The 22,245-nt window shown below is 33.6% G+C and overlaps 3 protein-coding genes across 4 annotated transcripts; 1 reads left to right on the forward strand and 2 right to left on the reverse strand.

Moving 5' to 3' along the window:
- The first annotated feature begins 1,976 nt into the window (after window positions 1-1,976).
- On the forward strand, window positions 1,977-5,793 carry ATI1 (mesoderm induction early response protein). The gene is made up of 3 exons (XM_023684550.2): window positions 1,977-2,135; window positions 2,741-3,590; window positions 5,423-5,793. The coding sequence occupies exons 2-3, from the start codon at window positions 2,778-2,780 to the stop codon at window positions 5,522-5,524; spliced, it is 915 nt and encodes a 304-aa protein (XP_023540318.1). The 5' UTR covers window positions 1,977-2,135; window positions 2,741-2,777; the 3' UTR covers window positions 5,525-5,793.
- A 904-nt stretch (window positions 5,794-6,697) lies between these two features.
- On the reverse strand, window positions 6,698-12,925 carry LOC111799985 (ascorbate transporter, chloroplastic). The gene is made up of 11 exons (XM_023683542.2): window positions 12,644-12,925; window positions 11,337-11,905; window positions 10,929-11,036; window positions 10,687-10,842; window positions 10,259-10,474; window positions 9,730-9,939; window positions 9,287-9,424; window positions 8,753-8,854; window positions 7,817-7,882; window positions 7,577-7,661; window positions 6,698-7,123 (listed from the first exon to the last, which is right to left on the reverse strand). The coding sequence occupies exons 1-11, from the start codon at window positions 12,696-12,698 to the stop codon at window positions 7,026-7,028; spliced, it is 1,803 nt and encodes a 600-aa protein (XP_023539310.2). The 5' UTR covers window positions 12,699-12,925; the 3' UTR covers window positions 6,698-7,025.
- Window positions 12,926-14,152: 1,227 nt separating this feature from the next.
- LOC111799986 (U-box domain-containing protein 33) lies at window positions 14,153-20,143 on the reverse strand. Of its 2 annotated transcripts, none has more exons than XM_023683545.2 (9): window positions 19,114-20,143; window positions 18,912-19,033; window positions 18,023-18,144; window positions 17,355-17,459; window positions 16,722-17,133; window positions 16,392-16,529; window positions 15,497-16,018; window positions 14,608-15,375; window positions 14,153-14,513 (listed from the first exon to the last, which is right to left on the reverse strand). In XM_023683545.2, exons 1-9 carry the CDS (start codon window positions 19,298-19,300, stop codon window positions 14,331-14,333), a joined length of 2,559 nt encoding a protein of 852 aa, XP_023539313.2. In that variant the 5' UTR covers window positions 19,301-20,143; the 3' UTR covers window positions 14,153-14,330. The 2 variants fall into 2 exon arrangements, with proteins under 2 accessions (XP_023539313.2, XP_023539312.2); XM_023683544.2 differs by having other exon boundaries at window positions 16,392-16,532.
- Window positions 20,144-22,245: the final 2,102 nt, after the last annotated feature.

The following is a 22,245-nucleotide window of genomic DNA, read 5'->3' on the forward strand; positions in this document are numbered from 1 at the left end:
TTAGAATATAACAAATTTGAAAACAACATATACACACACATATACATATATATACACACACATATATATATACACACACATATACGCGCGCACACATACATATATATATATATATACACACATATATATATACACAATAGAGAAGTAGGGCAGTTTGAGCAGGGTAGTTTTAGCATGTCAAATGAATGATAGACGGTTTCAGGTACGAATGTTTGTTTTTGTGTTTTTGGTTTTTCTCTTTTCTTAATAATCAGCTACCATATTGTTTTGAATTGTTTGTTATTATTATTATTATTATTATTATTATTATTATTATTATTATTATTATTATTATTATTATTATTATCAAGAATATAAGATTTATTTTTTATTTTTGAGAATGGAATTGGAGGATTGGGTAAGCATGATAAAGGGGGAAAATCAAATTCGTTAGTAAATTATGAGCAAATTAAACCGTTTTAGAAAGTAATTTATTATTTAAAAAAACTCAGCTGTTAAAGAGATGTGAAACAGTGTAAACAATCGATGAAAAAATAATTTTAAAATAAATAAATAAATAATTTTTCGTATTAAAAATTAAGCCTATTAATATTATTTAAATCTATAATTTTTTTTTTCATGTTTTGATATCTATTGTTTATTCATATTTTAAAAATCTAAGTTAGATTTTTAAAATTTAAAAAGATAACCAAAATTGTGCTTATTCTTTTTATCATTTCTTAATAAATATATTTTATTTTTTCTTAATAAAATATTCGAATTCATAGTAAAATTTAAAAAGCAAACATATATTTTATTATTATTATTATTATTATTATTATTATTATTATTTTAATATATATATATAGTTTTCAATACTTAATTTTATTTTTTAGAACATATACAAAATGCAGATAACAAAACACAAAAATTCATAGGTAAACTATAATTTTAATTTTAAAAAAATAAGAACATTAATGTTTATCGACTAAAAATAAGAACATTAATGTTTATTAAATTCATAGTTTTCAATACTTATGCTTTTTTCTAATTTGACTAAAAATTTAAATATTTTATTAAATACGGTAAAATTCATAGTAGGAAGTGAAGACAAAAATAATTTTTAAAATAAAATGTAAAACAAAATATTTATCAAACGAGACTCAAATATCCAAAATGATCCAACTATATTTTAACTTGTATTTAGTACAAATCAGTATTTTATATATTTAAATAATAACTTATTTTTATGAACCTCGTTTTTAAAAAATAGTTTATATTTACACATTTAATCTCTTCGTCAGTAATATATGTATAATGATAGGTTAATCTTCAAAATTTTAATGTGTCGTCTAATAAATATTTTACTTATTTAATATTTTTAAAATTTATCTAAAAAAATTCAATTTTTTTTATCGTTATGTTTAATAAATGATTATCTATTACCCATAAATTTTTAAAGCTTATTACATACTCAATACTTAATAATTTCTTTAACATAAATTTAAATTTTTTTTAGATTTATTATATTTTTAGAATATTATAAAACATATTAAACACACAAAAAAAAAAAAAAAAGTAAAATTTATCCAATAATAATACTAATTTAAATCCTAAATTTAAATCTATTAAATTTTATTATAAAAATAGTTAGTTTAAATATGCTTAAATTTATAATTAAATTAGATTCTTAATACTCTAAATCAATTAGACGTATGATTTAAAAAAAGAATTGTATATATTTTTAAAAATGAAAAATTTTAAAATACTGAATGATTTTCAAATCGAATATTTAAATATTTTTAAAAAATTAAAATTTTTAAATTGAGTATCTAAATTATTTATGAAAATGGAAGGAATAGAAATATAAAATTTGTGAAAATATTATAAATTGATTAAAAAAAAAAAAAAAAAAACTAGAAATAGGCGAAGCGCGACAAACTCAACCTGCTAGAGCGGTTAGGCCATCTGTTTTGCAAATCTAATTGTCACCGGTAACCGCCGGTTTCCATCATTGATTTGTCGGAGATTATTAGTTACCCCAAACATTCACGTCTCAGTCCCAATCCCTTCACCATTTCCCGAGGCAACTTTCATCCTTATCGTCACGTTCGTCGCCGTTCGTCGCGAATCTCCGATCGCCTCTCTCTCGTCCGGTTCGTCTCTTCTGCTACTGTTATCTGCAATTATTGATTGTTTCCTTTTTCGTCCTTCATTGTTGGATCGAGAAGTTTTGTGGTTGATAGTCGATTTTTGGTTTGTTTGATGGATGATCGGTATGTCTTGTGGTTTTATTGGTGGTGTTCTTTGTTGCCTATTGGTACGATGTTAGATCCGTTTGTTGTTTGTTTTTTAATCATTGAATGGATGATTCTACGACCTAAATATACGATTATGTGTGCGTATGTGCAACTGCGATTAGATTTTTAATTTACACTTCTTCAGGTTTAAATCCTTGTTATGTGATTTAATTTTGAAAACTTGTTGTAAATTAGAGGGATATTCGGGATGTGTTGATGACTCGTCGAATTGATGTGACACGAGGGGAGTTTCCTTCTTGTTTGTTTTATTGTTCTGTTTCCGTTTATGGAGTTGGAAGTTACGGATGCGACTTATTACTTAGGTCTAAAATTCTCAGGAAGATATATTGTCACACAGTTGAAATTTCATCTGGAGCATGTTTTTTTTTTTTTTTCTTTTTTTCTTTCCTACCTTCTTCCTTTTAATCGAGCTGTTAAGAAGATATGTTTTCCTTTGCCAGTTGTTGGGAGGTTCCAACACGCGAGGACTCCCTTAGGATGGCAGATAATGATGGAGAAGACAGTACCTCTCGTGGAACTGAATGGGAAGTTGTTTCACTCACTGCTTCGGCATATGAAGCTGCTCCTAGTGCGAAGGAAGATGAACAGAGTGATGAAAATAAAAGCAATTTGTATGAAGCAGAAACTTCCCACGCTCTTTTTATGTCTAAGCACTTTGTATTTCCACCAAGTCAGCACGAGAATTTGCCATTGGAACCTGATAAGAGCGAGATTCATGATGACCAAGGAGTGAAGGAGAATGTGGTGTCTGATTCTGCTGCTGTAGATGGCGGGAAATCTGGTGGAAAGTCTGAAGATAGCTTGAATTTAGAAGGGTTGGGTGAGACAGATGAGTTTTCGGGGATTGATAAAACTATGGAGAAAGGCAGCAAGTTGTCTTTTCATGGTGATGATTTTGGTGAAAATACCACATTACAAGATTTGAATCTGGTTCACAAGGAGCAGGACCTCTTTGGTGCCCCTACATATAGTTCTTTTCATGCTGAAAGTGATCTCAGTTCAACGACATTTGATGAAATCCCTCCACCTGAACCTACTGATCAAGTCTCAACTCCAGAAATCTCAGAAACTCCTAGACTCAATAGTAAGAGCAATAAGTCCAGTCTTCCTTGTGGTGCTTGGTGGAAGAGAAGAGCTGCTAGTTTATACTCTCATGCAAAAGAAGCGAATGCATTTTGGTCCATTTTCATTGCAGCAGCTGTTATGGGACTTGTAATACTTGGGCAGCGTTGGCAGCAGGAGAGTTGGCAATCTCTGCAACTGAAGTGGCACATTAGTGTGAATGATCAGGTATGTTGATTCTTGTTTCCTCCGTATGGTTGCATTCCGTTAATTCACAGCTGCTTCATTATCATTCTGTGTGCATATATTTGTCACTGAATTTTAAGTTTTCAGATTTCAGTCTGTAGAATGGATTGAGAATGAGATTTAAGTTCAATCTCAACAAACGCAATGGTACTGACAACTAAGATCTAGTGAAAATAGATTATTTGTTTAGGATGATTAAACTTAGTTGACATCCATCACCCAAATTAGAGATTAAATTCTGAGAATTGCTACTTAGCCTGCTAGCTGTTTATTTTTAAGAAGATGCAACTGGTGGGAGAAATTCGGGGACCTTCCATCAAGGTGATTGAGTTTTGTTGAATACTAACCAATTTGAATAGCTAACCCTTATTCTGACAGGGGAACTCATTAATACTAGCAGTTTTGTTGAGTACTTTTTTTTTTATACTGGTGAGTGCTGTTGTCTTGCAGCATCTTCAGTAATTTCTTGTCTCACTATAATACATTTGGTTGTAGGAAATGCGTAAGATATTAAATCCTTGGTTGACAACCACCATGGATTAAACTCATTCCCTCTTATTTACCCGAGGCCCTTTTGATCACTAGGTCAACTCAGAATAGTTACAGTTTTGTTGAATACTAACCGTTTTGAATAGCTAATTCTAATTCTGATATGGGGAACTCATTAATACTAACAGTTTTGTTGAATACTTTTTATTTTTTTTTATTTTATATATCGATGAATTTTACGGGACAACATTCTAACTCTACTACGTTTGGTTGATTGAAACACCTAGGATATAAAATCCTAGGTAGGTGGACCACCATTGATTAAACTAGTTCCCTTTTATTTCTCCATGACCACTAGGTTAAGTCCATGATGGTTGCAGTTTTTATTTTTTATTTTTTATTTTTTTTTTATTTTTTTATTTTTATAATTATATTGGTGAGCCTCGTTTTTTGAGGATTGAATGCATCCTTGTAGTCCCATATTTAGTAATTCCTGAACTATTTCTTCACCAATTTATTCTGGAACTGTAAACACAGACGTAGGGCTTGCTTTGATATGAAAGAGGAAGTGGGAAAGGTGGTCTATAAGGAAAGCTAGAACTCTGTATTTGAAGCAGTTGTTCGAATTCCTTATGATATGCAACTGAGCCAAGTTGTTTACATCTTTTCATTTCATTTCCTTTGGTCGATAGGAAATACAACGGACCCTACTACATTTGGTTGATAGGAAATACATAGGATATTAAATTCTAGGTAGGTAATTGCGGGGGATTAAACTCTTTTCATTTTATTTCCTTCAGACCTTTATGACCATTAGGCCAACCTATGATGGCCATACTTTTGTTGAATACTAACCGTTTTGAATAGCTAATTCTAATTCTAATAAGGGAACTCATTCTATGGGTTATAAAGCCAGCTTTTTATCATGCCCTCTATTTTCCAAGCCTCGTCTTTGCAGTCGTTGAGGACATATATGCAGAAATCCATGTTAAATTTTTTAGTTCTTAGGTTTGACTTCTTGACTTGACAACCACACACGGGCCGTGCCATCAAGGACACGTTTATTAACAACTTGTTTCCATTCTTCTCTTGTGTTCGTAGCAGTGCAATACATTTTCTGATTAAATTTTTGAGATAGTAGTTGAAAAACTACTTGTTGGTTGCTTCCCCCATTAACATTATTATTTGCAATAAACATAGGCTACACGCTGGTCTGTAGGTATATATATACTCATACTCTCATCCCTATTTAGAAGAAATGTTTTCTTCCCTTTTCATGTTGCTGTCTTCTGGCCTTAATTTTCATTATACTGCTACAATTGCAGAAGACAAACCGAGTGTTGGGACCAATAGCTCGGCTTAAAGATGTGATCGTGGGAGCCCAACGACGCGGTTCGTCGATCAAGTCCAGCCCCAATGAGTTATGAGATGACGAAGATAACTGTAGAAAAGGAGGAAAAAGAATGAAAGAAAGAAAGAGGTTTGTTGGTAGTTGAATGGTTGAGTGTCTTTGGCCGTCTTGCAAACTTTACACAAGTACTTTGGGGAACATGTTGGAATTTGATTATTTAAATTAATATTTAATCTTGGTGGTATAGTACTATATTGCATTGTACATTAGCTTAATCAATTGGATGGATGAAATGTAAGTTTGGAAGGTCATCCTCCCTATCCCAATAGACTCGTTTATAGCTCACTGCAGAGGCTCATCTTCTTCATCTAATTTTCATATGCATTTATTTAGGAGTCATCCAAATAAATCAATTAAACCTAATCTAATTGGTTTGGTCGATTTGAGCTAGTCAGTTGGTTCATTTTCCTAAAGTATATATTTTTTTGGTTTGGTCGATTTGAGCTAGTCAATTGGTTCATTTTCTTAAAGTATATATACTTTGATCTATGCTCTTTAATTTGAAAGTGCGTTCTTTCAATGTACCGGTATCATTTTATAAATGTTTCAATAACAATGATTAAGATGCGTTTACATGAATGATATTTAAACATATCACTTTTTAGTTCAATATTTTAATCATCTTTTTATTGTGGAGATAAATAAGTTCATATATATTTTAAAATTTAGCATTTTTCTTTTGAAGAAATGTAGTCAGTTTTCATTGCTATTTTTTCTCTAATTCGCATAAACCAATACCTTAATTGGAATGATCATGAATATCAACTAATTTAGGGAATGATCATGGATTTATGAATGATCATGGATTTATAATTGACTAATTTTCATGGGTTTCTAATCAATGAATACTCTCTCTGTTTGCATGAGACTTTTTAGAGGAGCCCAATGCAAAGCCATATCGACTAATTTAGCGGATGATCATGGGTTTATAATCAATGAATATTTTTCCTATTGGCCGGAGACTTTTTGGAGAAACCCAATGCAAAGCCATATCGACTAATTTAGCGGATGATCATGGGTTTATAATCAATAAATATTTTTCTTATTGGCCTGATACTTTTTGGAGAAATCCAATGCAAAGCCATGAGAGCTTAACTCAAAGTGGACAATATCATATCATTATGGGGGTCGTGTTCAACTGAAACATGAAAGATAAAAATAAATAAAGTGGCAATAACGAGAGTAAACATGACCAACAATAATGGAATTAGTGATTGGAATTGGCACATTCTAATGGTCATGTATTTTTATGCCAACGCTATAAATGGGAAATTGGGAACAAACAACTTCACTATATATAAGAAGAAAAAGCAAAAAGAGGGTGATAATTTGTATATGGTCCCTTTTCGTTTTTTGGTCTTTACCTTTTTGGAGCCAACCCAGAAAGCTGTGGCCAGGAGAGCCAGCCATGGAAAAATAAAAATTGGTAGGGCTTAGGGTGGGATTTTCTTGTTCCTCAAACTTACCTCTCTCTTTTTCTCCATAAAATTTAGGCACAGACAGATCCTCCGTCCATCTCAATCGATAATTTTTTCTCCCGTTGCAAAGATATTCCACACTAACGTGCCTATGATATACAATGCAACTGCCACCTTGAATACATCGTCCCATGAACCTGCACCCATCCCCACAATACAATTCCATTCAATTTCAATTCAGTTTTTTTTTTTTTTTTTTTTTTTTTTTAAACATAAGTTTTAGTTCTAAACTTTTACCAAGTTTTAATCACATCTTTATTTTATAATTATTTTCTAATTAAACTTATAAACAATACTTCTAATTATAATTTTTTTAAAACTTTATTACTAATAAAAATGATACATAAAATCATACCAAAAGCTTAAATCTAAAATATAGTTTTAAAAAAATTCATTCATTCAAATATATTTGTAAGAATGGTGAAAATCTTACTAGTAACAAATATACTTTTTAATAAAATAGTTTTGAAATGGAGCTTAAATGATTATAAACCTATTTTTATTTTCTTTGAGGCATGTAATTTCCTCAATTAAAATTTAAAAAAGAACTTGGAAGAATAAAAGGAATAATAGAACGTTCTCCAACTAACCTTGTTGGAGAATGTATCCGGTTGCAGCTGTACCGAAGACACCGGCGAGCACGCCGGCGGTGTTTGATAATCCTAACAATACTCCCTGTGTATGAAACCCAACTAGAATGATTAATCATTATCAAAATGCTAATACTTCATGATCATGCATCTCGCCACATGTTTAAAAATTCAGGGACAAGAATATTGCAGAAATACGAGGTAAAATGATTCAGATTTAACAGTTGTTAGTTAACTCACAGCATATCGTGGTCCAATATCTTGGTGATTGGAGTAGAGACCAGATTGTGAAAATGCATCAGATCCCTGTCAACAGAAGTTTATTAATCAAACCAAACATAATAATTGCAACAGGGTCTATATGAGAATTAAGGATGGAAGGGAAAAAAATTCAAACTCTATCGAAAACTCGGATATTGCATGGTTCCTAGGCTTAGGATCGAAAAGGGTCGAATCGTAGTCCTATTTTGACCTTTTTTGGTGTGTACTGCGCAAGATGGGTTATAAGATTATCTGTCATTTCATTTATCAACGAAGAGTTATTTCTTGTTAAAAGAAAATGGTTGACAATTGTTGAGAGAAGAGTCCCACGTCGGCTAATTAAGGAGTTGATCATGGGTTTATAAGTAAAGAATACATTTTCATTGGTACGAGACCTTTTGGGGAAACCAAAAGAAAAGCTATGAGAATTTATGCTCAAAGTGGACAATATCATATTATTGTGGAGGTTCGTGATTCCTAACATAGTATCAAAGTCATGCCCTTAACTTAGCCATATCAATAGAATTAAGTGTCGAACAAAGAGTGTACTTTTCATGTAAGGGGAGAAAGGTGTCGAACCTCAATTATGGGGAGAGGTTTGTGATTCCTAACAGTAACTACATATTTTCTCTTGTGCACCATGAATTCTTGGGACTTCTTGAATTTTGCTATTCGTTATCTCTTCAGGAAAAGGCCAAAATATCCAATTTTTGGTGAATTGTGAAACAAAGGAATGCCAGAAATTTTTATGGTAGATCTAGGGGCATGTGGAAGGTGTGGGATCTTGTCCTTTTCATGTAATCTTCTTGATCAGTTAACTCCAACTGTTTATGTAATTTGTATTTATATGTATGTATGTGTATAATCGATCTAAGTTTAAGATAATTTATTTTCTATTTAAGAAATTGCGAATACCTGACAACATGCCATGCATAACACTGCCATAGCAGGTGTTCTAACACGGCTCAGCAGAGTAAGGAAGAAAGCTGGTCCCAGAAATCCAATAGATTGCATGATCTGTATCCAAAAACACTCCACTGTAATTATTTACCATAAGAACAAAAAGGTCCATTGATAAACCTGAGTTAACTAGGCTAGAATCCCTGCATTTTATGGAGCAGAAATCCCTATAACTCCTGTAGGAACCAATTAAAATGTAAAAGGTGATAATATCGTTCATGCAGTTGTAAGCCGTGGGCAAAATGAAGTGCATTCTTGTACCGTATTCGTCTATTTGAAACAGATTATTCTGTGAAATTTATGTAGAATAGATATTCAAGTTAATTGTGGTATGGCTATTAGGAAATAAACTTGGCACGATACTTGTACAAACGAACTGACGTCTAGCAGATAACAGAGTAAATTAACCGTGTAAAACTTTCTGAAGTAACAAGACATAAAACTGAGTCATGAAATTACTCGAGACAATAAAGTTGGAAAGAATCTTGCCTTTCGAACTCTAGTGATGGAAAAACCTCTGCTGATTAGCGTGTCTGCAATCCATCCTCCTATATTTGCAAAAACAGCCATGGTCAACCATGGCAGTACACATAAGAGTCCAGATTCGGTGAGGTTGAACTTCAAAACCTGAGACAGCAACCAACAGTTCAATAGAAACCTTCAACTGTCTATGTCTTAATACTGAACTATCATCGTTAACATAATCATCACAATGACAATGAAAAACCTGAAACCGTACAATAGACTGGAGCTAAGTAGAGGGAGCGTATTATAGGCACACGGGGTAAAGCTATTTAACTCAGTACATCACTCATGCACCAAAATTATGAACGAACACTTACGATTTGATTATTCACTTCTGGAGTTATTTTTTGCTATGTTAAGATGCAAGTATAGAATAACCTAGAGCTCAATGCTGAACTATGAATTACCTGGTTATAGTATGTGGGCATCCATGTCAACAGAATGAAGGTTCCCCAGTTATGGCAGAAATGGGAGATTATAAGAGCCCACACAGGTGCTTTTGATAAAATTAATTTCCACGGAATAACTTCCACTCGTTCCTTCGAAATGCTTCCATCAAAGATAATTTTCTTTTCCTGTGCACTGAGACCTGGATCTTCTTTTGGAGAACTATACGCCTGACAATATACCAGAATGAGAAGGTCGGAGATAGAAACTTGATTCAACAAAATAACATGAAAAGAGCACGTGCAACTCAACGTTTCTATTTTTTTTTACTAATACCTAATTTCTTTCAACTTTGCCTTTATGCCCATGACTGGCCATTAATGTAATAATAACTCAGCATATTTCTTTTCTCACTGCTTGGATCTTCTCTTCATGATGGTTGCATAAATTTGACTTTCTCTAGTGGAGTGGAGAACTACTTGCATGTTTAAATTTCTATTTTAATACGCAGGGTTAAAATTATAATTTAAACGCAGAAGTGAAAATTACTTTTGTCAGCCACAGTGCAAACCATATACTTCCGAGAGATCCAAATGAGTAAAACACAGATGCCCATCCAAATTTGTCAATTAGCACTGGTGAGAAAGCCAAGCCCGTTACAGAACCCAGATACATGCCACTGTACACCAGTGCAAGCGATCTGCTTCTCTCTGATACAGGAATCCACTTTGATATAATATTGTTCATTGCAGGCATAGCAACACCCTGCAAAGGAGACACATAACACAAATAAACAGTTCTATCAGATGTAAGTCGTAGTTCAGAATAATTCTTTGAGATAATGTGAGCCAGCTGACGCCAAAACTAGTTTGGTAAGAAAAATAAAATAAAATAACAGACAGTGCTACTCATGATGATCAGATCATGATATATTAGTTGAACACATGAACAAAAGTAGAGAAGTACAAAAAGCCTACCTCACCAATTCCCATGAAAGCACGCATCATAAGCAGGAAAGGAAGCCCAATTCTCGCAGCAATTGGTGTCAATATAGTAGCTATCGACCACCATACTACTCCAAAACCCAACACAAGCTTCCCACCAATTTTGTCTGCCCATATCCCCCCAACGATCTAACCAATAAAAATACACACATTATATTTGACAGAAAAATTAGTTATATCAGTAGAAATTTTGGGTTGATCAAATCTAATCAAACCTGTGTTAGAAGGTAGCCCCAGAAAAAGGATGACTGGATCAAGCCAACTGTTGCACTGTTCCAATTAAATTCTTTTGACATTGGGAGTATGGCAATACTCATGTTCACCTATAGAAATTTGTTTACACATTTAGCTCACAGTAAAGTGAATTGATATTATTTGACAGTATATTGAGGACAGATAGCAGAACTGAGTTATTGACATATTGAAGAGAAATTGTAAGGTTGCTCATTTTTAAGGATGCCATTTTTTCTGCAAACAGAAATGCATCGCGTGTTTTAATTGACTGACTACTATAGTCATTAGTCACCATCTAAACAGATCAAGCAAGCCCTTAAACACTATAGTTAACAAATGACTTGGATTCAAGATAAGGGTCAATAGGAAGAGAAAGGAATAGTACTCACACGATCCATATTGCAGAGAAGAAAGGCGAAAAAACAAAGCATCACAATCACCCAGCGTTTGGGAAAACGATCCCACCAGGGTGATACTATCTGGTCATTGCCTTCGATAAAAAGTGCATCACCTGACCCCTCTGCCCATGCCAATGCATCCACATCTCCTTTCGTTATATCGAAGTCATTTGACTTGTAATGAGCAGAAGTTTGGTTGACCTTAACATGCCGAAAGTTTTGGCATTGCAGCCAACTAGGTCCACTCGTAAGAATGCAAGCTGCAGTACAGTGAGGATAACATGTGGATTTTCTTCTTGACCAACTGATGGTGCCTTGGACAAAAGGCAATCTTCGTCCAGCAGTTTTATCTGTACAAACTCCCGGTGGCTTCAAGATTTTCCCATCTTGGGTCATTGCATGAAGAAATGTGGAACATGAGATCTTAGGAGAACAACTACTTAATCTCAAACCATGTGACTTCCTAAAAAACATATTCGATTTTCCATATTGAGCTGCAAAAATTACTGAACGTTCTACTGCGGAGTGAGAAACTGTTTTCTCGATCTTGCACAGTTTTCCTGCAAACATAAGATCGGAAAATGAAATGAGTCTTCTTAACGGCCATTGAAAAGCTTCAAACTAAAATTAAAGAAAGAGAGAACTAATCACTATCAGGACTAGTGGTAATTGGTTTAAAAAATGTTAAGAACAGAAAAGTACAGCATAATCAGACTTTAACGCGAAGATTTAACAGACATTATTTTCGGAAAGGTAGTGAACAACGTCAGAACACTTCCTCCGTAAATAATCGATTAATTTAGGAACCTCAATAACAAGGTTGATGCAACCAAATATAGATAGACAATCAGAAAGTGCGAATAAATAGTAACATTTGTCCAAAAAAACATAAAATACTCCTTTATTATCATATACAACAAAAGTAGCCATGGATGAACTTATATACTATGAAGCGCATCACCTCTGAAATTCAAAATGACTGAATTAAGAACTATCTAAAAGAAAAAAAATACAGAAAACAAATTTTCGCAGAAAACGTTCTCAGTTAAAAGAAAAATTGCGCCGAAATTAAGCCTCGCTCCATTCCACTACATACAAATCACTTCCCGACGCCATTAACTCCAGATAAAACCTCGAGTAACCGAAATGCGGAAGAACATTACGGAACGAAAACGCAGGTACAACAGCAAACAAGTTTTCATTACAGAGTATACACAGGACGCATCAAGCAGGAAGCACAAGAAATTCAATATCGAATATGAAGTATCAAAAATAAGACGAGAATAACAGGACAATACCTGAACCAACAAAGGAACCGAAGTTCCGATTAGAAACCAAACTGCCGATGGCCATTTTGAACAGAAAAAAGCTCCACTAAGCGCTCAAATTCAAGAAAAACACTGTTGTTGATGAAGAACAAAGCGCATGATTAAAGCTATGGCAAAAGATTATCGGTAAATCCGTCCCTCAGCTGAAGCCTGCAAGTTTTTTCTGACGTTCTTCGAACTGTAGAAGATAAGCAGTTGCTTCTGATTTAGAGATTCATAATATCCCATTCTCTTTCTATTTCTATCTCTCCTCTCAACAAGCGGGAAGAATTTTGTTGTGAAGTGACAAAATTAAGGGATTGAGAGATGGACACGTGGCGGATCACCCTCCGCGTTATGGCGGGCCGTACTACTATTTGAAAAGACGAAAATACCCTTACACTAGAGACACTCTGTACAATTTGACTCTTAAACAAATTCTCCTCTATCACGACTCATTTGTCAATTGCCACCTTTCCTTTTTTTATCCAATTTTAAATTATTTCAGCTTTTTTTGATGTGACAATAAGTTTTAATTCAACGGCTTCACAAATTCTTTTTTATAAATTAGTTCAATTTTTATTATGCGGAACAAATTAATTGTCCACTTTGACCATAAACTCTCATAACTTTACTTTAGACTTCCCCAAAAGACCTCAAACCAATGGAGATAATATTGTTCACTGGTAAATCCATGAGCTTTAGCCAATGTGAGACTCACTCACAATAATAATCCTCAACAATCCTCCCCTCGAACGAAGTACATTATAAGTCTCCCCTTAATCGAGACTTGACTCCTTTCTTTAGAGTCCTCGAACAAAGTACACCATTTGTTCGACACTTTAGTCACTTTTGACTACACCTTCAAGGTTCACAATTCCTATCCCCTCGAACAAAGTACATTATAAGCCTCCCCTTAATTGAGGTTTGACTCCTTTCTCTGGAGTTCTCGAACAAAGTACACTCTTTGTTCGACACTTTAGTCACTTTTGACTACACCTTCAAGGCTCACAATTCTTTGTTCGATATTTGAGGATTCTATTATCATGGCTAAGTTTAAGGGCATGGCTATGATACCATGTTAGAAATCACAGATCTCCACAATGATATGATATTGTCCACTTTGAGCATAAGCTCTCATAGCTTTATTTTACCAAGAAGTCTAGTAATGGAGATAGAGCATAAGCTCTCATAGCTTTATTTTACCAAGAAGTCTAGTAATGGAGATAGTATTTCTTCTGTAAATCTTCCACTAAATTAACTGGACTCGCTTTCAATAATAATCCATTTTAAAAAATGTTACTCGGTTTTTAAAATAATTAGAGAAATGTAAACCTAATCACATCACGTATATGCATTAACCGATGAACTTAAATTGATTCACGTACGAAAACTAGAGGGTTTAATAATAATTTTAAATGATATAATCCCGGAGTAATTTATCCTTATTTTGTTAAATAAAATATTGCTAAAATTGGAATTGAAAAGAAAATAAAAATATAATATCAAAATAAACACATTTTAAAAGTGTAAGAATCAAAATCAATGCATTGTTATATACAAATGGCACGCAGCTTCATGTTCTCTATATCACAAATATACAAACAGATGGCAACTTCAACGTATCCACATGAACTTATAGGCTATTAAGAGGAATATGAAGGAGAATGGGAGTGTTTCAGTTCCTTTGGAGCCATTCCTGTATAGCCGAACGAAGAGCACGGTTGGGGACGAGGTTGCGGTGCTCGAGCCTAAGATTCGTCATTGGCGAAGTATCATGTCCACTGTCTAGCCATCCTCTCGCCGCCTCTGCTTCGTACGTAAAACCATCTGCAGCCACATGTGGATCCAGCATGACTTCCTGTGGGAAAAAACCAAGCCGAGATTGGAGACTTTCAGTACGAAAAAACGAGTACAAGATCGAACCTCAAACGAGCAAAGATGTGGACTGTTACCTGAAAGATGGGACAGATAAAGTAAGGGGGAGGTTGCAAGTGTTCGGACGAACCGAGTTGGATGGACAATAGGCCTCCACATGAAGCTCTCATTGGTCCAAGCACCCTCCAGACATCTGTAACGAGATCGGGGCGACTCTTTCGGTTCATATCACAACACCTCAAGGCCAATCGAGCGAGCTGTTCAGCCTGCACGAATGGCCAATCGCCCGCTAAAGGATCCAAAATGGATTTTAACTTTCCATTTCCCACTGCATATTGGACTTCCTTTGATATCCCTATTGCAGATCTACCAGTTAACAATCGTAACAGTATAATCCCGAACGAATAAACATCCGACTTCGTTGTTAGCTCTCCAGACGAAAGATAATCAGGATCCATGTAAGGAAAAGTTCCCTTGGGATTGTCAGTTCTCCAAACAAGTGTTTCATTGTCATTCGGCGTTTCATCCCGAGACAATAAGCGACAAATTCCAAAGTCACCAAGCTTGCATACAAAGTTAGCATCAAGTAATACATTTGCAGGTTTTAAGTCACCATGAATGATGCTGTGGGGCTTACTTGAATGAAGAAACATAATGGCCGAGCATAACTCAGTAGCGATGCGTATTCGTGTTTGCCAAGGTAAAGGCGGAGTATTGTTCTTGCAGCTGAGCTTATCCTCGAGGCTTCCGTTACAGAGGTATTCGTAGACGAGAACCCAAGCTTCGGGACAAGCTCCAATGAGCGTGACAAGATTGGGATGTCTCATCTTACTTAAAACATTAACCTGATAATACCAAAAGACAGACAACAAAATAAAAATCCGAATAAATAAAAAATCACATCAATACAAATTATTCATACCATTTAAACAAAAAATGAAGAAATATTTAAGAGAAATGATTCACCTCTTGTTGAAATTCAGAGGGGCCTTGAGAGCTATCAGAATGTAGGATTTTTATAGCCACCATGGTATGGCGCAAGAAGCCTTTATATATGCTCCCATATCCGCCTTCTCCGATCTTCAGGGAGGGATCGAAGTTTCTAGTAGCTTCCTCAATCTCCCGAAACGGGAACTCCGTAAAGAACTGTGGAAGGATCGTGCCAGCGGATTGATTTTTTCTAAGCTCCTCTGCTTCCGTAAGTGCATTGTCGCGTTGAATCTGCAACTCCTCTCGCTCTCTTTTGTAACTCTGTAACAATTCAACAGCAGAAAGAATCCTTTGCTCCAACTCCTTCACCGTCAGATCAGATTCCAAAAGTTCTCTCTCAAGGCTTGCCTTTTGATCTTGAGCTATCCGGAGCTCTTCCATCTCTTCATTTAGTTGCTTCTTTATGCTTTCAAGTTTAGCCTTTTCCCTTGCTAGTTCTTGCTCAACCTCCTTCCTTTGTTTCAGTTCTTCAGCATATAACCCTTCTGCAGCTTTAACCTATAGGATTATCATGCAAAACCTAAATATGTTAGGATTATACTGATTTCGTAGACTAGCGTAACACGTTTGAAAGGATAAATTACACTTCCAAAGGAAAACAGTAGGCCCCACTCTTTGCATTATACTCGTAATCCCGAGAATGAACAAAAACTTAGATCGTTGAGTTTGCATGATGAACTCCAAATATATAAAGTCAACGTCTCAAGTGTATTTGATGACATGATGGAGAATACTTGGCAGAAATGTGTCTAATGCATTAAAAGCGAAAGCATTTTTGTCTTTAAAGTATCGAAATCGTTATGAACATGTAAGCATAAATCAACTTCAAAACTCGAAACATAAATGTTTTTAGGCAATATATCAACCTCACCTTGCATAGAGCATTAACGGCCTCTTTCTCAGATTTTCTACGCGCAATTGCCTCTAAAAATGCGTCACGCCTTGCGTTTGTAGCCTCCATCATCACCCGTTCATATTGATTGTAAAGGTAAGCACTGGTTTTCCCATCCTGCTAAAATTGGAGTAAATTCGGTTTGGATCGTAGAGGATATATAATATTAAACATGCATCGCCAAGTAAAGAGTCAAGCTCGGATCGCTTTTCATCATGAAGATATATGGTGCCTGGAAATTATTGCCAGCACATTGCATTCAGAAGAATTAAATTACATGTATACTTAAAGTTCAAGAAATATAGTTACCTCCAGCCCATTTTCACATAACTCGACCCTGGAAAGTGGAGAAGGAGCCATGTCGATCACGCCACGAGGAGAGCGTAAGGAATTTTCTGACCTTTCATATGGACTTCTCCTTTCCAATAAACTCAATTCGTCAAAAGTCTCATTAACGTCCAAGCTTCTTGCAGTTCGAACCCCGTTCATAATATTTGGAGAAGGGGAAGGATCTACTATGCTTTCTCTAAAATGGTCAACAAGCAATGATCTCCCTCTAAAACGTAAATCCGAAGATGGACTCCCGACTTCCCTGCTGTTAACCTGCTCCAATGGACGTGACTGAGATCTGCATTGGGAAATTTCTGGGGCCTCAGCGTCTGGACTTGTTTGTGGCGATGTAACTGTAGCTTCTACTTGAGCTCCATCCGATCTACCCTCCCTGGTACTCGCATCAATCAGATTACCAAGTCTAAGATTTTAACAAACTTCAAGATAGACTCTGTGAAGCAAACTCCCAAGCAATTTCATGCAAAATCTTTTGATAAAAACATCAACCATACCGTGGGAATAAGAACGATCGATGTAGTTATGGGTAAAAACATGCATATTAGTAGGTCCAATTAGCTAAGTAAATCTGCAAAGCACTAAGCAGCAATTAACCTGGTGTAGATGAGGTTCCCCTTGCAGATAAACTCAATGTGACAAGAAGCAAGTGCCTGTGAGCGCACATGAAAGGCTTTCTTAGACTTCAGATCCACCATTCTCCTAAAATATTCATCATTATGTTAGCAATATTAATTTAAATGATAACCATATCAACCAAAACAACAAAAAAAAAAATCAGAACTTCAAAAGAATTGCAGTTAATAAGCTCGCATTTCTATTAATCAACTAAAACCATCACCAGCCAACCTGAACGACGATCGCAATGGGTGAAACACTCTTCACATATGCATACACACACAAACACGTATATATGCATGCCTAAAATTCTTCAATGTATGTAGCTGAAACACGCTTTACAATTTCTATATCATTTGTTATACATGCCTAAACTCTTCAGCACACGTTGGTGAAACGCTCTTTATGTAAGTGATACAAAAGATTCTTCTCAATGTGTTCTTTGCATAAAAATAATATTTAACTATTTAGCCTTAAAATATCCGTGCCCGCAAAAGCAGCAAAACTCACATAATGTAAAGACAAATCTAGGTTCGTAATATGGTGTTCGTGTCACTGTTAACGACCTCCAACAAAAAAAAAAAGTTACAGTTGGAGATCTATATGGATGTATATCAATCTGAAAATGGCTATGAATAGATTTGCACCTCGAATAGCACTTGTCTACAGCTGCTCCCATAACAAGCTTTTTAATACCGTGCAGGGAAATCATATCAACTATTCCCTTTTCGATACTCTCAGCTTCAGCACATAATCTTTCAGCTTGAACCTGTATAATTTTACATTAAGAACATAGTAAGGAGCTATAGAAATAAAAAAAAAAATAGTGACGCAGAAAAAGCTAGTGATGAAACATGTAACAGCCCAAGCCCACCGCTAGTAAATATTGCCCGCTTTGACCCGTTATGTATTGTCGTCGACCTCACAGTTTTAAAACGTGTATATTAGGAATGTTACGTCGTCGACCCTTATAAGGAATGTTACGTTCCCCTCTCCAACCGATGTGAGATCTCACAATCCACCCTCCTTGGGGGCAGCGTCTGTTGAGGATTATTGGGAGTGAGTCCTACATTGGTTAATTTAGTGGAACATCATGGGTTTATAAGTGAGGAATACTATCTCCATTGGTATGAGGCCTTTTGGGGAAGTCCAAAGCAAAGCCATGAGAGCTTATGCTCAAAGTGGACAATATCAATACCATTGTGGAGAGTCGTGATTCCTAACAGCGTCCTCACTGGCACACCGCCCGGTGTATGGCTCTAATACCATTTGTAACAGCTCAAAAGCCCACTACTAGCAGATATTGTCAGCTTTTGCCCATTATGTATCGCCGTCAACCTCGCAGTTTTAAAATGCGTCTAATAGGGAGAGGTTTCCACACCCTTATAAAGAATGTTTCGTTCTCCAACCGATGTGGAATCTCACAAAACATGAGGTTGAATATCATTTTTAATAACCCATTTTCCAAAACTAAAGAAAATCTAACTAAATACATAAAAATAGGCCAATAAGAAAATTAAACTGAAGTATGCATACCCCTTCTTGAAGACAGTACAGAATATACTCATTCATGATCCTCCGCAAATTTTGCTTCTCGAACTCATGATATGCTCTCACTTCCTCTTTCTGCAATGAGTTCGCTGGAAATTTGGTTCCCACTGGACAAGGAAAACGAGTTTAATAATCGACATAGAACAAGCAAAATCAAAAGTCAAATTACTCATAAACATAGCCTTACTTAATGGAATCATCTGTGCAGGGACATGAACATGGAGGAGGCAAATCTTCTTCCCATGTGAAGATTTTAGTGCATACCTCAAAACTGATAAGCATTCTTTCACATCTTTCCCAACAGCAACACAAATTACATCTTCAATAATAGCTCTTACTGGCTCTTCTACAATCTCTCTGCGTGAGCTGATCATAATTGGTGAAGCTTCAGCATAATTAATTGGACCAGCTCGACAACCGCCATGACAAGAAACTCTAGGAAACTGAATCTTCAAAACTCCTATGAACTAAACCCAAGAATATTCCTCCAACGTTTTGCCTCTCTGAATCTATGCCGGTTCAACTAGTAAATGGATCCCCCACGCCCAAATGCCTCAGTTGAAAGAAAAATGGTAGAAGAAAGTGGGGAATCCTAATCAGATGAAGTTACATACAACGAACCTTCTTTTTTTCTTCTCAAACCCCTCCCTCTCTTCGTCTCTGGCTCTCTCTATCTCTCTCTCTCACCAATTTCATGATGCTCATGAACAATATGAACTCAACCATCATAAACAAAGCGACAGTACAGCAAACTGAGTGCGATTTCAGATAAACAAACTCAGTAAGACTGGAAAAATCAAGAAATTAACCCAAAAAATGACTCAAAAGTCAAAACACGAATAGAAATGAACAGATTATGAATTAGAAAAGGGGAAAATCCCTTTCAGATATGTGCTGACAATTGTGATCTATCCTAATAGCAGTTTGGTAAAAAAAAAAAAAAAAAAATAGGTCGTTTGTCTTTGGCGCCAATGAATCCGCGATAAGAACAAAGAGAATGGTGCTCTCGCATTTACAATGTTTGAATGGAAAGCGAAAGCAAATGTTCATCCATTTTCTTACTCCACCGTTCTGCTTTGCCGCTTGTCGCGATTCGCCGATTCCTCGAACGCGAAAATTCCTGGAACTGACGGAGAGAGATCCTGCAAATTTTGTTTGAAGTTCAAACAGGATTGAATTTGGAAGCAGTCTCCCTTTTTTTTTTCTCTTTTTTTTTTATAGAAAAAATATCGCTCAATTCTTTATTTATAAAATATTCTCTCTTGTTTGAAGGTTGCAAGAACATCGTCACGTCGTTCTACGTCACTTTCATTAATTTTTCATATAACATTCTAATATTTATATTATTTTTGAAAATACGAATATTTTTTATAATTTAATTTTTTTAATTACTTTATTTGATTAATTTGCTCGGAAATTGGATGTATGAAAATAAGATGTCTAAAAAGTAATTATAGACCTAAATTAATAATAATATATTTAATTAATTTTTACAAATAAAAGTTTAATAAGCCAGGAAACTACTAATTTACTAAAATTATTAATTATTTAATTTGTTAATTAATATAATAAAATTAGAAAAGTTTATTTTCAATAATTATAGTTAATTACTTATTAACTATTTATTTTAATCATTAAATTATTAATTAGTTAATTAATATAGTAAAATTATAAAAGTTTATTTTCAATAATTATAGCTAATTACTTATTAACTATTTATATTAATCATTAAAATTATTAATTAGTTAATTAATATAGTAAAATTATAAAAGTTTATTTTCAATAATTAGAGCTAATTACTCATTAACTATTTATATTAATTATTCAAATTATTAATTAGTTAATTAATATAGTAAAATTAGAAAAGTTTATTTTCAATAATGATAGCTAATTACTTATTAACTATTTATATTAATTATTTATTTATTGAGACTAATTTTGATGAGCTTATTTATTGTTATTATAACATAACTTTAAAATATAATTTATCATTCAAGCTAAATTTATTATTAATAACAATAAACTATAATTAATTAAATTTAATTAAATATACTATTGTAGTATTTTATGCATGTCGTTTAAATTCATTTTTTTTATTACTAATTTATTATGATTATATGCTATTTAAAATATTTTTTATTTTCAAATATTTGATTATTGTACCAATGATTATATTTTAATTATTTAACTTTAATTAAATAAATTTTGGAGTCTAGATATAAATATATTTTTTTAATTTTATTAAAAATATAAAATTTAATTATAAAGTTTAAGGTTGAATTAAAAATAAATTTTGGAGTCTAAATCTTACAAATGAATAAATATATATTTTAATTTTATTAAAAATATAAAATTGAAGTTTGAATTAATTATTTAATAAGAGTTATTTGTATTTTTTAATATAAATTTTAAATTGGATTAATAAGTAATTAAAAATAAAAAGAATTAATTAATTTAATCATTTGACTTAAGCATGTTGACATGCTTTTAATTAGGAAACAAGACATTTATTGGCTGCCACGTGGCATCTCATAACACAATTGCGGGCCACCGAATTTCGCATATTCGGATCCACAATTCCACGTCACTACCTTGATTTCACCGCCTGTTTTCCACCACAACGCGGAATCGTGAATTTCAACCCCTTAAAAGAATATTTAAGTTTTAAATATATTTTTTTTTAATTTCGATGTATATTATTTATAAAATATATTTTAATATTCTTCTTTCTAATTTAGAGTATATTTTATTTTATTTTCGAGAGTTAATTAAGTTTATAAAAATTAGAAATTCTAATATTTCATTCTAATAATTTAAATTTAAATTTTCATGGTATGTAGTCCATTTTTATATGGTTACTGAAAATAAATTTTTTAAATTTAAATTTCTAACATTTTAGTTAAATATACTCCATTTATTTATTTAACCTATTTATTTTAAACATACAAATATATATAATTGTTTAAAAATATTTAGAAGAGTCTACTAGAATAATAGAAAAAATAACCACCGACAAAAGCGACAGTTAATAACGTCCAAATAGATAAATAAAAATTATTGGATATTTTATTTGATTCTGGTCAAAATTCAGGGAATTTAAAAATACCTAGGTTTTTGTTTTTCTATTTCAATATATTTTTTTAATTAACTTTTATATATATATATTGATTTTGTTGTCTATTATTTTCCATATATTTAAAAAACCAAACAAAAATTTAAAACCTAACAAATAAATAAAAAAATAAAACCTTAAAACCTTTTTTTTTTAATCTTTTAAACAATTATATATATTAATTAAAAAATAATTTAATTAGGTAAA

Source organism: Cucurbita pepo, chromosome 8, assembly GCF_057944985.1.
Source record: "Cucurbita pepo subsp. pepo isolate OVF chromosome 8, ASM5794498v1, whole genome shotgun sequence".
Classification (NCBI taxonomy): domain Eukaryota; kingdom Viridiplantae; phylum Streptophyta; class Magnoliopsida; order Cucurbitales; family Cucurbitaceae; genus Cucurbita; species Cucurbita pepo.